Below are 18,302 nucleotides of genomic sequence, written 5' to 3'. Positions count from 1 at the left end.
GCCCTTTCTACCAGTCGGTCATACATGTCGCTACAATTCCCTTTATCTAGGATGCTTGCGTCCAGTAATGTCTGTCGTGGCGATTGTGGGTACGTCCTTGTCTCCTTTCGTAGGAAGTTTGGCAACCCATTTATCACCTTAAACGTTCACTCCCTCCACCATCAGCACACAGTGGCAGCAGTGTGTACCATCTACAAGATATGCTGTAACAACTCACCATGGCTCCTTCGACAGCACCTTCCAAATCCATGACCTACATCCCCTAGGACAAGGGCAGCAGATGTATAGGAACATTGCGACCTGCAAGTTTCCCTGCGCGCCACACATTCTCAACCATTCCTTCACTCTGCTGGGGCAAACTCCTGGAATCTCCTCCCTAACAGCACTGCGGGTGTACCTACAACAATATGAACTGCAGTGGTTTATGAAGGCAGCTCACCACCACCTTCTGAAGGGCAATTTGGAATGAGCAACAAATGCTGACCTTGCCAGGGATGTGCGCATCCCATAAAAGAGTAATACATAATCAACTGCTGTGTGCCATAGCTTTTAAAAAAAACATTCAGTGGATATTAATGGTCTGTTTTTGAGTCTTTTGCCAGTTATGTTCTGGTCTCTGCTGTTCTCATACTGTTTATATATTTAGCCCCCTCCCACAATGCTCATTAGCGTGTTAACGATTCTGTCAAACTACATTTGACTCTCTCAGTTGGACACAAAATATCCCACGGCACTCTCCTGGCACCCTGACCAAGATTTATCCATCAACCAGCACCGTCAACAACAGATTATTTGGTCACTTACCTCTGCTCTTTGTTCATCCTTGCTGTATGTCAGAACATGCCATATAAATTCAAGTCCTTTCTTTTAAGTGTACTTACAATATTTCAAGGGAACCAAGTGGCTCAAAGTGCTTCCAAAACAAAAAATAAAAGAACATTAGTCTCTGAAGACTTGGCAGAGGTTACCAAAGGGTTGGAGAGATTGATTTTACAGAGCTTATGGAGGTTGGACTGAGATATTACAAAATGGGGAAAGAAATTACAAGACGAAGCGAGCAGGAGGTCTTTGGAAAAGAATGTCAGTGTGCAGAGGCATGATGGTGGAAAGTTCTAGGAGCATTGCTGGAGCTGAGAAAGGGCTGCTGTTGAATAGACCAGGATCAAACTGCCTGTGTTGATGGTTAAGAACGTGGGGCCATAGGATGTTGGAGACTTAATTTGAATAAGTCAATGCAATTATTTGCAAATAGGACAGCTGGTGGCACAGTATATCACTCGACTAATCATCTAGAAATCCAGGGTAATGCTCTGGGAACCTGGGTTCAAATTCCACCAGGGCAGATGGTGAAATCTGAATTTGATAAAAGAAATCTGGAATTAAAAATCATTGTTGATGGTCATAAAAACCCATCTAGGTCACTAATATCCTTTAAGGAAGGAAATCTGCCATCCTTACCTGGTCTGGACTGCATGCAGTCCCACAGAAATGCCCTCTGAACAAGGACAATTAGGGTAATATAGACAATAAATGTAGGCAGAGTCAGCAATGCCCACATCCCATGAACAAATTTTATAAACATCAATATTTTGGAATAAATGCGCTGAAAGCTAATGGAAGCGAGGTCTGTGGCACTATCGGAGAAAGAAAGCATTCTTATACGCAGCAGATTTCTGGATGAATTAGATTTTAGGTATTGATGAGAGAGAGGTTACAATATATAAGCTGCACAACGAAGGTGGAAACAAGCGGAGTTTTAAATTTCACGTGCATTCTAATGTCAAAAAAGATGCTGGAGCTCTACATTCAAGGTTAAATCTTAGAAATTAGCTAAAAATACATTGGAACTGGAGTTAAATGAATGGGGAATTGAACAGAATGATCAGGATAAACAATGCTGAGCTAAAGAACCTCCTATGTCATCCGTGGCAATTGCAGACAGACGGCTGGGCTGTGAAACTACAGGTAGAGTCAAATGTGGTGCTGGAGGGTAAAGCTGGGTGTTGCCATCTTATGTATCAAAGCACAGAGGATTTAAATCTAGCTAATTTCTAACTACTATCATAAAATCACATGATATAACACTTAGTTACATACAACTCACATTTGTGTTTTATTATCCATAAAATATACAATAATCTCAGCAATGTATTTAAAGAATGCAGGTCGGTAACCAAGCAGTCACAATTTCTATATACATGCTATAATCTTAACCTCTTCAAAAGAAAATAAAACAAATCAGAAGTACATTAAAACAGCACAGATTTTGTCCCATTTCACACTTCAACATTTTGAGAAATCAGTTTGCACTTTAAAGGATTCCAGTTATTAAAATGTCATGGTTTGATGGAACTGTTCTTTTTAGGGCTTTTACCCAAGACTGCTGAGAAGTCACACCAACTAAAAAAAAGTGGCAAAATAGGTAAAAGTTATACAGTAGTTGACATTATACAACTAAGTAAAGAAACTGCTGAATGAAATGCAACAATAAACTTTTAAGAATGTAGTGATTTAAAAGGATTAAACTGAATCAAATTCAGCCATTTATTGTGCTCTCCAGGCCTGCTGTTTGGAATCAAATGAACTAAATACAATACATTTCAGGAGCACTATTTTAACAAAACTAATTTGTACCAAGTAGTGTTTTAAAAGAAAAACAATCGATATCTATCCATTTGGGCAGGTAACAGGAAAGCCTTTTCTGGCATTACAGAACCAAATGCAGTGCTAACATGCTTCAGTTGTGAAAAACAGAATTAAAATACTGCCTGATACAACTGAAAATGTATGCCCGTCATGACATTCCAGATGATTTCTTCCCCAATCCCTGTCAAAGCTGTTCAAATCGATTGTGGAAGCAATTAAGCAACAGGTTGCAATATTTGGCTATGCCAAATGGGGTGCTGAAAAGAAAAGGTCTCACCTACTAAAAACTTCATACATCTCCCTCCTTGAATGTACATCCACAAGAATGAAACAGACAACAATGAAGGCACTGAAGAAATCGGAAACCAAGCATACAATTGTACAAATGTGACTTAAATAACTGTAAAACAGTTAACCATCTAAAAGGTGAATGTCAATTAAAAACGAAAATCCACTACGTTGCAAAGTCCAGGCAATCTTACTTTCTGAGACTTGTGCCATTGTTGGTTTCCACATCTAAAAATCTATTTAAAAATACCAGATATATAATAAAATACACTGGTAAAACTAAGGGTTGAAAAAACTGCAAAAAGAATGAGTAGTTCTCCACAATAACTTGGTAGATTTTAATTATCCATCACCCTGACTTCACCATGTCCATTGGTCTTGTGCCAAACTAAGGGGCATCTGTGTTGGTTCAAAAATAGGTTCCAGTTTTCTCTTCTCTTCCCCCCCCCACCGTACCACAATGCCGTTACTATATCCATGCAAAACTAGTAAGACCTAGAGTTGATCAACAGATGTACATCAAAATCTGAACGATTTTACTTTAATACTGTTAAAGCAAAGTTTAAAAGTTGCAGCTTGAGAGATCGTTAATTACAGCTCTCTAAATATTTGTTGTTTCACTTTTACATAAGATCTTTTTTTTAAAAATCAATTTGTTTGGTCCCTTTGGCAAATCATCATGCAAGTGAATGATGTGATATACACCAATCTTTTTACACCATTTTCTTCATTAGATTCAGTAATGCCTAAGAGTTAGGAAGTTTTGATCAGCTATCCCCATTAATTCTAGGTAGTGCTATCCCATCCAGCATTGTACGGTCTTCTCATTCAAACCATTAACCAGTGTATGTGGTTAAAATGGATCCTGGCACTGGAAATAAAGAGCATTAAAATAACGTAACATTGGCATCCATTGACTTTGTCTGTAGTTTCTTGTTCCATAGACCTGCATTCTTGTGTCTTCTTTTTTGATAAATTCAACTTTAAACCTATAATGTATTTGCTCCGCTTGGCTGAGTGAGTTCAGAAGGCGCTCATTTTTTTAAAAAAAACATCCACCTGTGGGCAAGCTCCAAAGGCTTTCATCATGAAAGTTCAAGTCAGTGTATTCAGTAGGTCTCTGAATCCGAATCATTTAGTTCATCATCTTCAGTATAAGGGTAAACATCTTCCCTGCCTATACTGTTCAAACTGCAGAAAGAGCTATGATCACTTCTCATTATCGGTAGAGAGTCAAAGGACACAGTCTTTGAAGGATTACTGTAGTGATTAATGGCATTAAAACTGAGAGTGGGTAAAGTGCTGCTGGATGAAACAGGCATCATGGTGGCCAGAATAAGGGCTAAACAGTCTGCCACATCTTTATTTGGAGCACAAGCCAATGCAGGCGTGTAACCTAAAACAGCAAGTTTTAAAAATCACATTAATCATAGTTTACTCCACACCTTTACCAACAGTAGTAACAATACAATTACTGGTGAGTTATGTACAATCATTTTAATTAAAAAAGTTAGTATGTGCAAAGTACACGTGAAATTTTATTGTATTTCATACAGCAACAAGATAGAACTGTGATGAAACTATTAAAAACAAGACTGCAACATTGACCATTGTAACAATTTGCAGTTGACAGGAAGGGAAAAAGGAGATAAATAAACTTAGTACGTAGATGAGAGGTACAGCATCAGTGCTGAGTGGCTGTACCAGTGAGGCAGACTGTTGAAATCATCAGGTAAGATAGACCAGGCACCTTGCTTCACAAATCCTGGAAGATTTGTTGGTTGAAGCCTTGTTTTCGCATATAGAGGAAATAACTTGTTTCAAGAGCAAAATCTTTCCTCTTAGAGTTATACCTGAATATCATTGTAGGTATATTGCTGGCACTGTCAATCTAATACCAGTTTAAGATGCCTTAAAGTAATAGGCACAGCTATAGGTTCAGTGTCATCCTGAATAAATTCCTGGATAAGTGCGAGGGGGACGAACAGCCAGACAAGATCGATAATTTATCTTGGTGGTAGCACTCTCGCCCGAGTCAGAAGGTTGTAGTTTTAAGTCCCATCCCAGAGGCCTGACAACACACAACCTAGGCTGACACTTCAGTGTAGAACTGAAGGAACAGGAGGAATGCAATGATAAAGCGTTGGCCAGTTTTGAAGAATGGCTCGAAACTGAGGAAAGCGTCAGAGGCCATTAACATTAACAGGCAACAAAAAATGTTCACACAACTGTAATAAAATTCACAGAAGCAATGTGGAATAAATGAGACTTAATGGGTACAATCACTTAGCAGTTAATAACGAAAAAGTAAACAACTGTTTAAATAATTTTAAATGCTGATCTTTGCAAAAAAAAAAAAAATAATGGTAACTAAGTACACAATTACTAATACCCTATAAATTTCTGCAACTCCAGTCATTGACATGAAGTAGTTAGTTTCCAAAGCTCATCACACATGTACTTTCATTTTATTTCATAAATTAGATGAATTGAAAGTAAACACAAACTTACCATTCTCATCTACAGCAAGTACACTAGCTCCTTTGCTCAGAAGCTCTTGCACAACTACAGTTAGCCCATTGCGTGCAGCAACATGCAGTGGTCTGTGGGAACAGAAAACTACAAGTTGTATCGTGAGCCATTACAACAACCATTTATATTTAAATAGCACCTTTAATGTAGAAAAATGCCCCAAAACACTTCAGAGAGATAGACTGGGATGAAACAAATTGCCTTTGAATCCTCTTACCCTAACTCTATGTGAAAAATGAAATGAAATGAAAATCGCTTGTCACAAGTAGGCTTCAGCGAAGTTACTGTGAAAAGCCCCGAGTCGCCACATTCCGGTGCCTATTCGGGGAGGCTGTTATGGGAATTGAACCGTGCTGCTGGCCTGCCTTGGTCTGCTTTCAAAGCCAGCGATTTAGCCCTGTGCTAAACAGCCCCTAAACGTTCTCTGAACCAAGGGAAATAAGGCCCACCTATCAACTCTATCTACACCCCACAATTTGGTCTCTGCTCGACGTCCTTTGTTCCACTGAAAAACAATTCTAGCCTATCCAATCTTCCATCACAGAGAATTCTCCAGTTCAGGACACATCTGTGACCTAACTAGTTCCAACATAACCTTCCTGCTCTTACATACTATACCTTAGCTAATAATGGTAAGTAGCCCATATGCACCTTCATCTAGTTGCTCAGTCACCTTCAGAGATCTGTATATATGCACTCCAAGGTCCATCTGTCCTATATATTTTGCAGTATCCTGCCATTTATTGAGTATTCCTTTGCCATGTTAGCTTTCTTCTCACATTTCTCTGCCCACCTCACTAGTCCATTAATATCTTCCTGCAGTTGACAGCTTTCTTCATCATCAACCACACTGGTAACTTTTGCATAATCTGCAAACTTCTTAATCATGTCCCCATGCTCAAGCCTAAGTCATTGATAAATACCTCAAAAAGCAAAGGACTCAGTGTTGAGACCTGCAGGACCCACTGAAAACAGCATTCCAGTTACAAAAACATCCATCAACAATTAACCTTTGCTTCTTGTTAGTTCATTGTTTTGGCTCCAATTACCACTCTGCCTTGGACCCCATTGGCTTTCACGTTTCTGACCAGTCTACCACATTGAGACCTTATCAGAAGCTTGGCTAAAGTTCATGTTGACTACATAAAACACATTACATGTTCAACGACCCTTCTTGTTGCTTCCTCAAAACATTTAGACGTGCCTTGCCCTTAGCAGGAAGGAAAGGAAAATAATACAATGCTGGAAGTCTAAAATGAAAACTAAAGGATGCTGGAATTATCCAGCAAGTCATTGACCTGAAATGTTGGGTTGGATTTAATTGGCCTGATGGAGGTCTCGCCCAATGGTTGGAGAATCAGCGGGAGAACCCGGCAGTTCCATGAGGGAGACCCAACAGTATTCAGACACTTCGGTAGCCACCCTCGGGTCTTCCTTGAGATTCAGGACTTCAGTATTGGACGCTTCATCTGCCAAGGACTGTCGGCCAGAATGCCTGGTAATGAGGGAACAAGGTTCTCTCTTTCCCCCTGCATTCTGCCAACCAGATCAATTTCTATTAATGGATAAACACAACTTACAAGGTATTGCAAAATGTGATGATTAAAACTGAGCTTCCTTGAAGATTTCCATTCTGTTAGCAGCCTTTCCATCCATCTTTGCTATTTATTTGTCTAGCAAATACAAAAGCAAAATACTGCAGATATGGAAAGCTGAAATAAAAACAGAAAATGCTGGAAACACTCAGCAGATCAGGTACATTCTGAACCAAAACCTATTAGCCAAGTTGAGTGAATTACACCAATAACTTGTATTTATACAGCAGCTTTAACAATGAAATATCTCAAGGTGCTTCTCAGGGGCATCACAAAACAAAATATGACCACATTAGGAGATATTCGGTTAGATGACCAAAAACTTGGTCAAAGAGGTAAGTTTTGATGATTTGGAGTTGGGGACCAAGTGTAATGTGTCAAAGTTCGCAGATGACACGAATATGAGTGGTAGAGTGAAGTATTTAGAGGACACTGAAAGTCTGCAGAGGGATATAGTTTAAGCGAGTGGGCAAGGGTCTGGCAGATGGAGTACAATATTGGTAATGTGAGTGTGGTAGTATGCATTAGGGGTCATGTGGGACTGTGAAGCCGTGATGTCATTGGCTGACAGATCCCGGGTCCTGGTTGGCTGTTGACCTCTAGCTCCGCCCTGATGGCGGAGTATAAGAACCAGGAGTTCTCCCCCGCAGGCCAGTCTGTTACTGAACTGCAGGGAACAAGTCACGCTTAATAAAGCTCATCGACTTCATCTCTATTCGTCTCTCGTGAGTCTTTGTGCGCTACAATTTATTAAGCGTGCTTAAAGGACTATGGAGCTCAGGATCATCCCGGAATGCCTGAGGATCAGCCCCAACGCAGTGAACTCAGCAGCAGTTTTCAAACACTGGCAGACTTGTTTCGAGGCCTACCTCAGAACGGCCCCCGGCCGGGTCACAGAAGACCAGAAACTACAGGTCCTGCACTCGAGGGTAAGCCCGGAAATTTTCCCTCTCATCGAAGACGCAGAGGATTTCCAGACAGCGTTCGCAGCACTAAAGAGCATCTATATTCGCCCAGTGAACCAGATCTACGCACGCTACCAACTCGCAATGAGACGGCAAAGTCCCGGAGAATCGCTGGACGAATTCTACGCCGCGCTGCTAATTTTGGGACGGGCCTACAGCTGCCCGCCAGTAAACGCGATTGAACACATGGACATGTTGATGCGCGATGCTTTTGTCGCAGGTATGAACTCTCCCCAAATCCGCCAAAGACTTTTGGAAAAAGAGTCGCTGGGACTCTGAGGCACGGGCCCTTGCAGCTTCCCTGGATGTAGCCGCGCGAAACGCCCGCGCGTACGGCCCCGACCGCGTGGCAGCCCCTTGGGCTCCGTGGACCCCCGTCGCGACAAACCCCCCCCCCCCACAGGCTTGCGCGGTTCAGACTCCAAGTCGTCTCGGGGGAGCCCGCTGCTATTTCTGCGGCCAGGCGAAACACCCCCGGCAGCGCAGCCCGGCCCGCGCAGCGATTTGCAAGAGCTGCGGGAAAAAGGGCCATTTCGCGGCTGTGTGCCGGTCCCGGGAGGTCGCCGCTGTCCCAGGAGAAGAAGCATTCCTGCGCGTTTCTAACGCTCCCCAACCCCCCCAGTGCCCCATGTACGACCCGCAAGCGCAGCAATTTTGGGTCCCGGCCACCGCTGTCCCCGGAGAACAAGGAGTCCTGCGCATTTCAAACGCTCCCCTACCCCCCCAGCGCCCCATGTGCGACCCGCAGACGCCGCCATTTTGGGTCCCGGCTACCACGAGGGGAGGAGGGGCGCCGATTCTTGGGACCCCCCAGCCCTGTGCGGCGCATGGGGGTGGCCATTTTGTCCACCCCCGCCGCCATCTTGTACACCTGGAGTACAGTGCACAGATTTGGTCTCCTTACTTGAGAAAGGATGTACTGGTACTGGAGGGTTCAGAGGAGATTCACAAGGTTGATTCCGGAGTTGAGAGGATTGGCATATGAGGAGAGACTGGAACTAAACTCATTGGAATTTAGAAGAATGAGGGGGGATCTTATAGAAACATATAAAATTATGAAGGGAATAAGATCAGCCAAGATCTTATTGAATGGAGGAGCAGGCTCGAGGGGCCAGATGGCTTATTCCTGCTCCTAGTTCTTATGTTCTTAAGCTCTTAAGAGGGAAGCAGGGAGGTTGTTTCCACTGGCAGGTGAAACTAGAACTAGATGGCGTAGCGACAAAATAAGGGGGAGCAGATTTAGTACTGAGTTGAGGAGGAACTTCTTTACCCAAAGGTTTGTATATCTGGAAAATACCCTGCCCAGTGAAGCAGTTGAGGCTATCTCGTTGAATGTTTTGAAGTCAAAGATAGATAGATTTTTGAACAGTAAAGGAATTAAAGGTTATGATGAGCAGGCGGGTAAGTGGATCTGAACTCACAAAATGATCAGCCATGATCTTATTGAATCCAGAAAGCCTTCTCTTGCTGCTAGTTTTTATGTTCTTTAAGGAGCGTCTTAAACAAGGAGAATGTTTTCAGAGGAGAGGCACTTTAGGAAGGAAATTCCAGATCTTGGGGCCCAGACAATTGAAGACAGCCCATCAGTTATGATTGGGAAAGCACAAGAGGCCAGAATTTGAGGATCGCGGATATCTCAGAGGTTGGTGAGGATGGAGGAGATTGCAGGGATATGGAGGGACATGGCTTTGCAACGATCCAAAAACATTGATGACCCTGGCTGATTTCCCCCCTCTCTCTAACTCAAGGTCACTGGACAGTGATCAGCAGTAGGAACACTGGCTGAATCCTCCCTCTCTCTCCAACCCGGGGGTCACTGGATAGTGATCAGGAGCAGGAACCCAAGCTGATCTCCTCCCTCTCTCTCACCCAGGGATCACTGGATAGTGATCAGGAGCAGGGACTCTCCTTTACTTTGTTTCCATCTTGTTATTGGGATAGACACCCCATTTAGCACAGGGCTAAATCGCTGGCTTTGAAAGCAGACCAAGGCAAGCCAGCAGCACGGTTCGATTCCCGTAACAGCCTGCCTGAACAGGTGCCGGAATGTAGCGACTAGGGGCTTTTCACAGTAACTTCATTTGAAGCTTCCCATAACAGGCGCCGGAATGTGGCGACTAGGGGCTTTTCACAGTAACTTCATTTTCGGGGCAGCACGGTAGCATTGTGGATAGCACAATTGCTTCACAGCTCCAGGGTCCCAGGTTCGATTCCGGCTTGGGTCACTGTCTGCACATCCTCCCCGTGTGTGCGTGGGTTTCCTCCGGGTGCTCCGGTTTCCTCCCACAGTCCAAAGATGTGCAGGTTAGGTGGATTGGTCATGATAAATTGCCCTTAGTGTCCAAAATTGCCCTTAGTGTTGGGTGGGGTTACTGGGTTATGGGGATGGGGTGAAGGTGTTGATCTTGGGTGGGGTGCTCTTTCCAGGAGCCGGTGCAGACTCGATGGGCCGAATGGCCTCCTGTAAATTCTATGATATGCATGGCCTCACTGGACAAGTGCCCAGATTGGCAAAATGTCCAATTGGCAAAAAATCATCCAACATCCCAGTCCTCCTCCACAGTGAAACACACAGCAGCCGAGACTGATCCTTCAACCAGGCATTAGATAGGACTATGGGTCCCAGATATAACCATATTCTACTAATTCGAGAGCTACCTGTAACTCAGCTGGGATATTATCTGCACCCAAATCTCATTTTTAGTCCTGTATCTGTACTTTGAAATACTGGTCACGAATGGTTGTACCCTGCAAATCACAGCAACTCATGTGCAGTTACAGACAATGCATACACAGTGTACATTAGTGGAAGTTTGGTTTTTCTATCTTCTAAACGCCAATATTATTTCATTTGCAGTACAGTACAGGTACTGTGGATGGGTGAAGATTTGAGGCCGCAATGGGAGATCCTGTGTACAAGATCGTTTGTGAAAAAAGTAATTGCGAATGGGGGGATGTCACTGAATTGAATTGAAAGAGGTTTCTGCTCATGCAAGGCAATTGGGGCTGGGCAATAAATGCTGGTTCCCCAGCAAAGCCCACAACCCTTGAATGAATTAAAGAAAATCACAACAGCGGAGGACTGCGAGAGGTGGTGGCATCTGGGAGTTTGTGAAAAGCACAGTCATCCCAGAAAACCACATCTGCAGTACATATTTGCATCTGGAGGAACTTCACCTCAAGAGTTGTCAAACTGCAGTAAAGATGTAGACATTGTGGGGCATCAGGGAGGTGCAAGAGTTACCTGGATACTTTGATTCAGAAGGCAGACATGCCCCCAGGTCAGGAATTGGGACAGATCTTTTTTGTGATCGGGAACAAATGGGTGCGGCTTGCAGTCAGGGAAGATAGAATCCAGCAAGAGAAAATTTAACCAACACCCCCTGACATTCAATGGCATCACCATCACAGAATCCCCCACACTCAACATCCATTGACCAGAAATTGAACTGAATGAGCCATGTAAATACTGTGGCTACAAGAGCAGGTCACAGGCTAGGAGTCCTGCAGCGTGCAACTCACTTCCTGACTTCTCAAAGCCTGTAACCACCACCCACAAGGCACAAGTCAGAACTGTGCTGGAATACTCTCCACTTGCTTGGATAAACGCAGCTCCAACAGCACTCAAAAAGTTCAACACAATCAAGCCTGCTTGATTGGCACCCCCCCCCCACCCCTTCCACAAACATTCACTCCCTCCAGCACTGGTGAATATTACCAACAGTCTGTACCATCTACAACATGAACTGCAGGAATTCCCCAAAGTTCTTTGGGCAGCACCTTCCAAACCCACAACCTCTACCATCTCGAAAGACAAGGGCAGCAGGCACATCGGAACATCACCACTTGGAAGTTCCCGTTCCACTCACCATCCTGACTTGGAAATCTATCCGGGTTCCTTCACTGTCGCTGAGTCAAAATCCTGAAACGTCCCCCCTTAAAGCATTGTGGGTTTACATTCAAACAGGGACTTCAGTGCTTCAAGATGGCAGTTCATCACCACCTTCTCAAGGGCAATTAGAGATGGGCAATAAATGCTGGCCTAGCCAGCGGTGCCCACATCCCGTAAATTAATTTTTAAAAAAGGTATGGAGATGGCAGGTGCATTGCCAAGCGAGCCATGGTTTTCGCCATTATCCAAAAGGTAAATGGTTCTTATTACCTGTGCGGATCAAGACAAAGTCTGCAGGGTGGATGCACATATTATCCATGGCACTAGAAGCCATTCAAGTGGAGGAATGAGAAGCACACTCTGGTAATGGTAGGTGACAGTATAGTCATGGGGATCAATACGATACACTTTGATCACAAAAGGTGGTGTTCTGAAGGTCATATTGCCTGTCTAGTGACTGTCCATCAGGGTCTTTGCTGACAAGTCCTGGAACTTGATGCATATCAATGTAAGCTCTTAAAGGAAGTGTCTCGTGAGATAGTTGAAGCACTGGTTTCAGTTTTCCAAAATTCTCAAGATTCGGGGAGGGTCCCATTAAATTGGAATATAGCAAATTTGACTCCTTTATTCAAAAAGTGAGAGAGACAGGAAGAAGTAAACTACAGGCCAGTTCGCTTAACATCTGTCATAGAGAATATGTTAGAAGCTATTATTAAAAATGTTATGGCAGGGCACTGAGATAAATTCAAGGTAATCAAGCAGAGTTAACATGGTTTTGTGAAAGCGAAATCATGTTTAACCAATTTTTTTGGAGTTCTTTGAAGTAATAAGGTGTACTGTGGATAAAGGGAAACTAGTGAATGTATTGCATTTAGATTTTCAGAAGGCATTTGACAGGATACCATATTAAAAGTTATTGTGGAAAAGAAAAGGTCATCGTGTAGGGTTTAACATATTTGCATGGGTAGAAGATTGGCTAGCTAACAGGAAAGAGAGAGCAGGTATAAATGGGTCTTTCTCTGATTGGAAATTTGTGACAATGGAGCCCCACGGGGGTCAGTGCTGGGGCCTCAACATTTTACCATTCATATAAATGACTTGGATGAAGGAGTCAAAGATAGGGTTGCTAAATTTGAAGATGACACAAAGATAGGTAGCAAAGTAAGTTTTGAAGAGGGCACAAGGAGGCTTTAATGGGTTATTGGCTAAGTGAGTGGGCAAAGATCTGGCAAATGGGGTAGAATGTGGGAAAATGTGAAATTGTGCACTTTAGCAGGAAGAATAAAAGAGAAACATATTGTCTAAATGGTGAGAGATTGCAGAGCTGAGATGCAGAGGGGTTTAGGAATACTAGTGCATGAATCGCAAAAGGTTAGTAAAAATGTACAGCAAGTAATTATGAAAGCTAATTAGAATGTGTCATTTATTGTGAGGAGAATGGAATGCAAAAATAAAGATGTTATGCTTCAGTCATACAGGGCATTTGGTGTAACCACATCTGGAGTATTGTGTACAATACTGGTCTCTTTATTTAAAGGAAGGATGTAAATGCATTGGAAGTTCAGAGATGATTTACTAGATTAATAGCTGGATTGGGAGGGTTATTTTATGAGGAAAGATTGGACAGGCTAAGCTTGTATCCGCTGGAATTTAGAAGAGTAAGAGGCGACTTGGCAGGGTTGATGTGAAGAGGATGTTTCCTCTTGTGGGCGAATCTAGAGCTCGGAGGAACTGTTCAAAAATAATGGGTTACCCTTTAAGACAGACATGAGGACGACTTTTTTTCCTCAGGGGTTCATGAGTGTTAGGAACGCTCTTTCTCAAGGGCTCAGTGGAAGCAGAGTCTTTGAATGTTAAGGCAGAGCTAGATAGATTCATGAATAGAAAAAGGGGTGAAAGGTTATCGGGAGTAGGTGGGAATGTGGAGTGGAAGTTTACAACCAGATCAGCCATGATTTTCTTGAAACATGGAGCAGGCTCAATGGGCCAAGCAGCCTACTCCTGCTCTTAGTTTGTATGTTCCAGGGTTAAGGATATCTCCTAGTGTCTGCAGAAGGGCTGAGAGCAATGTTCCAACTGTTGTGACCCCTGATCGGGTCAATAACACGGAGAAGAATAGATAAGTGGTCCTATTAGAAGAGTACCAAGAACAAGGAGCTAAATAAGGATTAACAACTCTGGATTACCACCTGACCCCTGGGCAAACCAGCACAGGGATAAGAAGATTAAGGAAGTAAACATGTGGCCAGTGGCAAGTGGGAAGAGGGGTTCCATTTCATAGGGCACTGGCATCAGTACTGAAACAGGAAGGAACTACTTCATTGGGGGCAAGCTCTACTTGAAGTGGACTGGGACTAGGGTCCTTTTGAAAAGATAAATAAGGCAGTCAAAATGAATTGAAACTAGTAAATGGATAAGGCTCAATTGAAAAAGGCATTATTCAGTACAGTTTCAAATCAAACAAAAGGGACAAGTGCAGGGTAACAGTCAGAAAATGTGTTTTAGGTAAAAGAGAAAACAAAAGTAATTAAACTAGGTGAAAAAAATGAGTGTAAATCATTGCAGCAGAAGGATAGATTCAGGTGGATGGCGCAAATGTTCATTTATACAGATTATAATGGCCAATTGAAATAACTGCAGTTACAAATTTAACTTACTGTACGACATTGGAGTCATCATTAAAATATGGATGCAAGGTGGTCACAACTGAACTAAATAAACAGGTTAAAAGGGTATGTTCTTGTGTTTTAATGTCTACAGGAAAGATTGTGCAGAGGATGGAGTTGCCTTAGCAACTAACCATTTTTAAAAAATTATTTAATGGGATATGGCCGTCGCTGGCTGGACCAGCAATCACTTCAATCGTATGAGAGGATATATTAAGACGTAACCAGGTAATTAAGAAATAGGAATAGATTTAAGACCATTGTGGGATTTGTGTATACGATTCCAGGCAACAGCCGTGAAGTGATAAAAATGTAAAGATTAGATGCTCATGCAGCAAACAGGACCATTGTGAACTCCTTGTAAACTGATAGCAGTGATACTGGCGATAAAAATATGGAAATGGCAGACGTGTTGAATAATTAATTTGTCAGTATTTAGTAGAGGTCAGAATGCTGGACATTCCAAGAAACAAATACTGAATCAGGGACAGGGACGTGCTAAAAATAAATAAAATAAGATCAAAGAAGAAAATAATGACATTGAAGTATGACAATTTCCTAGGACCAGATGATTCCCATTCCAGGATTTAAAATAAATTGGTGAGAACAGTACAGATGTTCCAACCATAATCTTCAAAAGTTCTGAAGATTCAGACATTGTTGCATTAGAATGGAAAATTGTGCACACGCTCCGCTATTAAGATGATAGAAGGAAATCAGGGAGTTGTAGACCAATTAGCCAAACATCCATTTTCTGGAAATTGCTAGAACCTATAATGGAGGGAAGAATGCTGCACACCTGAAAAACTTACAGCTGATCAGACAGCCAGCAAGGAGTTGTAAAGAGCAGGGTGATGAATCTGACTGAATCTTTTGAAAATGCCTGCAGTAATGGCCAGGTGAATATCTATGCATGTTATTTTTATGACCTGGAAAGAAACGGATAAAGTGCCTAACTAAAGTTGTTGCGCATGGAATCAAGTGCAATTATTAGATCTTGTTAGGAAATGGCCAAGTAGCAAGGGACAGAATTGGCATAGTGGGCAGGCATTCGCAGACATTCTATTTTCTGTCACTGTACCAATTTAATCAAAAAGGTGAGCGGATTGCTGGGTTTTCTGCACAAGGGGGTAGATGTCATGCTTCAGCAATGCAAAGTCCAGACAACACTGAGTTTCACAAGCAGTTCTGGACATCATATCCGAGAAAAGGATTGCAACATAGATTTACTGGAATGATACCTGGATTGTAAAGGTTGTTATGAGGAAAGATGATGCAAACAGGGGCGGTGTGTGTGTCTAATAATGTAAATATCAGAGCCAGACAAGAGTTTCTGCCAGTGAGACACAGGAAACGAGACACACACACATGGAATTCGAACCGCAATGGATTTTAGATGAATTGTTAAATCTAAGATTAATACTTTTACCAGTTGTATGGCAAAGGTGAGTGCATGGACTTTGATCTGCCATGACCTCACTGAACAGTAGCATACGTTTGAGGGGCTAAATGGCCTGCTCTTGCTACTATGTTCCTGTCCGAGGAGAGAGAGCTAGTTTTCCAGGTTGATGACCTTCCATTAAAAATAAAAAAAGTTAAGACTTACTGCACATTTTAAGCAAATAGAAGCAGGGCAGGAAAGGGGTAGCGCATGGATGGAACATAATAAAAAGGAAGGTCTGTGAGAGGATGGAATTGAGAAGAGATCAGATAACTGAAGGGAATGACGATAGGCCAAGAAACAAAAGATGGGTCCAGAGGACAGATCAATGGGGATGGCAGAATCATCACCAAGAGCTGCTGTCCAAATAAATGGGAACAGAGGCTAAGATCTGAAAATAAACCATTTGTATGCCTACCAGTTCTGTACATAGCTGTTGTAGTGAATACATTTGGGCAAAATTCTAAAAGCAGCTGTACACTGAACTCCTACCACTGCCTGTACACCAGAATTATGTTTTTTCAAATAATTGTTAATTCATTTTGAATATTCATTAGATGACATCAGAAAACTTTAAATATACAGACAGAATTCACAGGTTCACCAATGTCCTTTAAGAAATTAAATCGACTTCCGGTTGCGGCGATGACCAGCTAAGCCGCACGTTTCGGCACCTCCCATTTCAACGGACTTTTGGGCTCTTATCGGGAGCCCCAATGTAAATTTTTTGCGGCCAAACCCAGTGTGAGGTGACAAAGGAAGGAGTCCCCCCCGGGTGTGGATGGAAAGGAGCGACAGTAGCGGCCAGATTGCGGAGGATCCTTTGGAGCAGCAGCAGAGAAGGGAAGGGAGAAGCACGATGGCGGCCGAGGGAGCCCAGATGGTATGGGGCCCGGAACAGCAGGAGTTCCTCCGACGATGTGTGGAGGAGCTCAAGAAAGAGGTGCTGGTGCCGATGTTACTGGCAATCGAGGGACTAAAGGAAACACTAAAGGTCCAGGCGATGGAACTCGTGGAGTGAAGGCAAAGGCAGCCGAGAACGAAAACGAGATACAGGGCCTGGTGGTAAAAACGGAGACGCACGAGGCACTACACAAGAGGTGCATAGAAAGGCTGGAAGCCCTGGAGAACAGCTCGAGGAGGAAGAACCAACGGATTTTAGGTCTCCCCGAAGGAACAGAGGGAGCTGATGCTGGGGCGTATGGGAGTACGATGCTCCATACTCTAATGGGAGCTGAGGCCCCAACGGGCCCCCTGGAAGTGGAGGGAGCGTACCGGGTCCTCGTGAGAAGACCAAAGGCAGGGGAAACACCAAGAGCAATAGTGGTGAAGTTCCATCGCTACAGGGACAGGGAGATGGTCCTGAGCAGGGCTAAGAAGACACGGAGTAGCAAGTGAGAGAATGCGGTGATACGCGTGTATCAAGACTGGAGTGCGGAGGTGGCGAGAAGGAGGGCGAGTTTCAACCGGGCCAAGGCGGTGCTCCATAGGAAGAAAGTCAAATTTGGGATGCTGCAGCCGGCGAGATTGTGGGTCACACATCAGGGCAAACACCATTACTTCGAGACAGCGGAGGAGGCATGGACATTCATTCAGGAAGAGAAATTGGACTAGACTTGAGAAATTGATGCCCGGAGAAGGGTAGCGAGGTGGTGGCACAGAAATGTAAAGTGGGGAGAGGGGAGGGCTAATGTATAATAATGTTGGACGGGGAATTTTTCTCCCCCGATGTGGGGGACATGAAGAAATCTGGGCGCCGGTGGAAAAAGGGGACAGGGAAGGGGAATGAGGGAACTGCGCCATTAGGGGCGGGGCCGAGAGGAAGGCGCGGGTATTTTGGAATATGGCGCTATGGAAACTATGGCGGGAAAAAGGGCGCAGGAAGGAAGGGAGCCTCACACTCAGGGAGGTCAAAGGATGAACGGGGGAAGCCGAGGTCAGCCAGAGTTGGCTGACTTCCGGAAGCAATATGGGGGGAGTAATCAAGCTAGAGGGGGATCTGGGAGGGGGGGGGGGGGGGGTTAACTGGGTTGCTGCTGCTGAGAGTAAGGGGGAGCTGATACAAGACGAGGTGGTCGGGACGGAGGGCGCCGTCTGGGGGACAGGCGGGTGCGTGAGACCTGGGTGAGGAGGAGGAGATGGGTTAAAAAAGGGGATGGCTAGTCGACGAGGGCGGGGGGGGTAAATTGCCCCCCAACCCGGCTGATCACGTGGAATGTGAGAGGTTTAAATGGGCCGATTAAGAGGGCAAGGGTGTTTGCGCACTTAAAGAGACTG

At 43.8% G+C, this 18,302-nt stretch overlaps 1 protein-coding gene across 1 annotated transcript in view; it reads right to left on the bottom strand.

The window, feature by feature from the left end:
* Positions 1-2,089: 2,089 nt before the first annotated feature.
* Positions 2,090-18,302, bottom strand: part of LOC140425003 (serine/threonine-protein phosphatase 6 regulatory ankyrin repeat subunit A-like) — a 128,887-nt gene continuing 112,674 nt past the window's right edge. The window contains exons 22-23 of the mRNA XM_072508772.1: positions 5,446-5,537; positions 2,090-4,330 (exon numbers count right to left, since the gene is read on the bottom strand). Coding sequence (XP_072364873.1) covers positions 4,044-4,330; positions 5,446-5,537 — 379 coding nt within the window. The 3' untranslated portion in view covers positions 2,090-4,043. The remainder of the gene's footprint in view (positions 4,331-5,445; positions 5,538-18,302) is intronic.

The sequence above is a fragment of the Scyliorhinus torazame genome, chromosome 6 (assembly GCF_047496885.1).
Source record: "Scyliorhinus torazame isolate Kashiwa2021f chromosome 6, sScyTor2.1, whole genome shotgun sequence".
Classification (NCBI taxonomy): domain Eukaryota; kingdom Metazoa; phylum Chordata; class Chondrichthyes; order Carcharhiniformes; family Scyliorhinidae; genus Scyliorhinus; species Scyliorhinus torazame.
The sequence above is the reverse complement of the archived record's forward strand: the minus strand, read 5'-3'. Positions and strand labels throughout refer to the sequence as shown.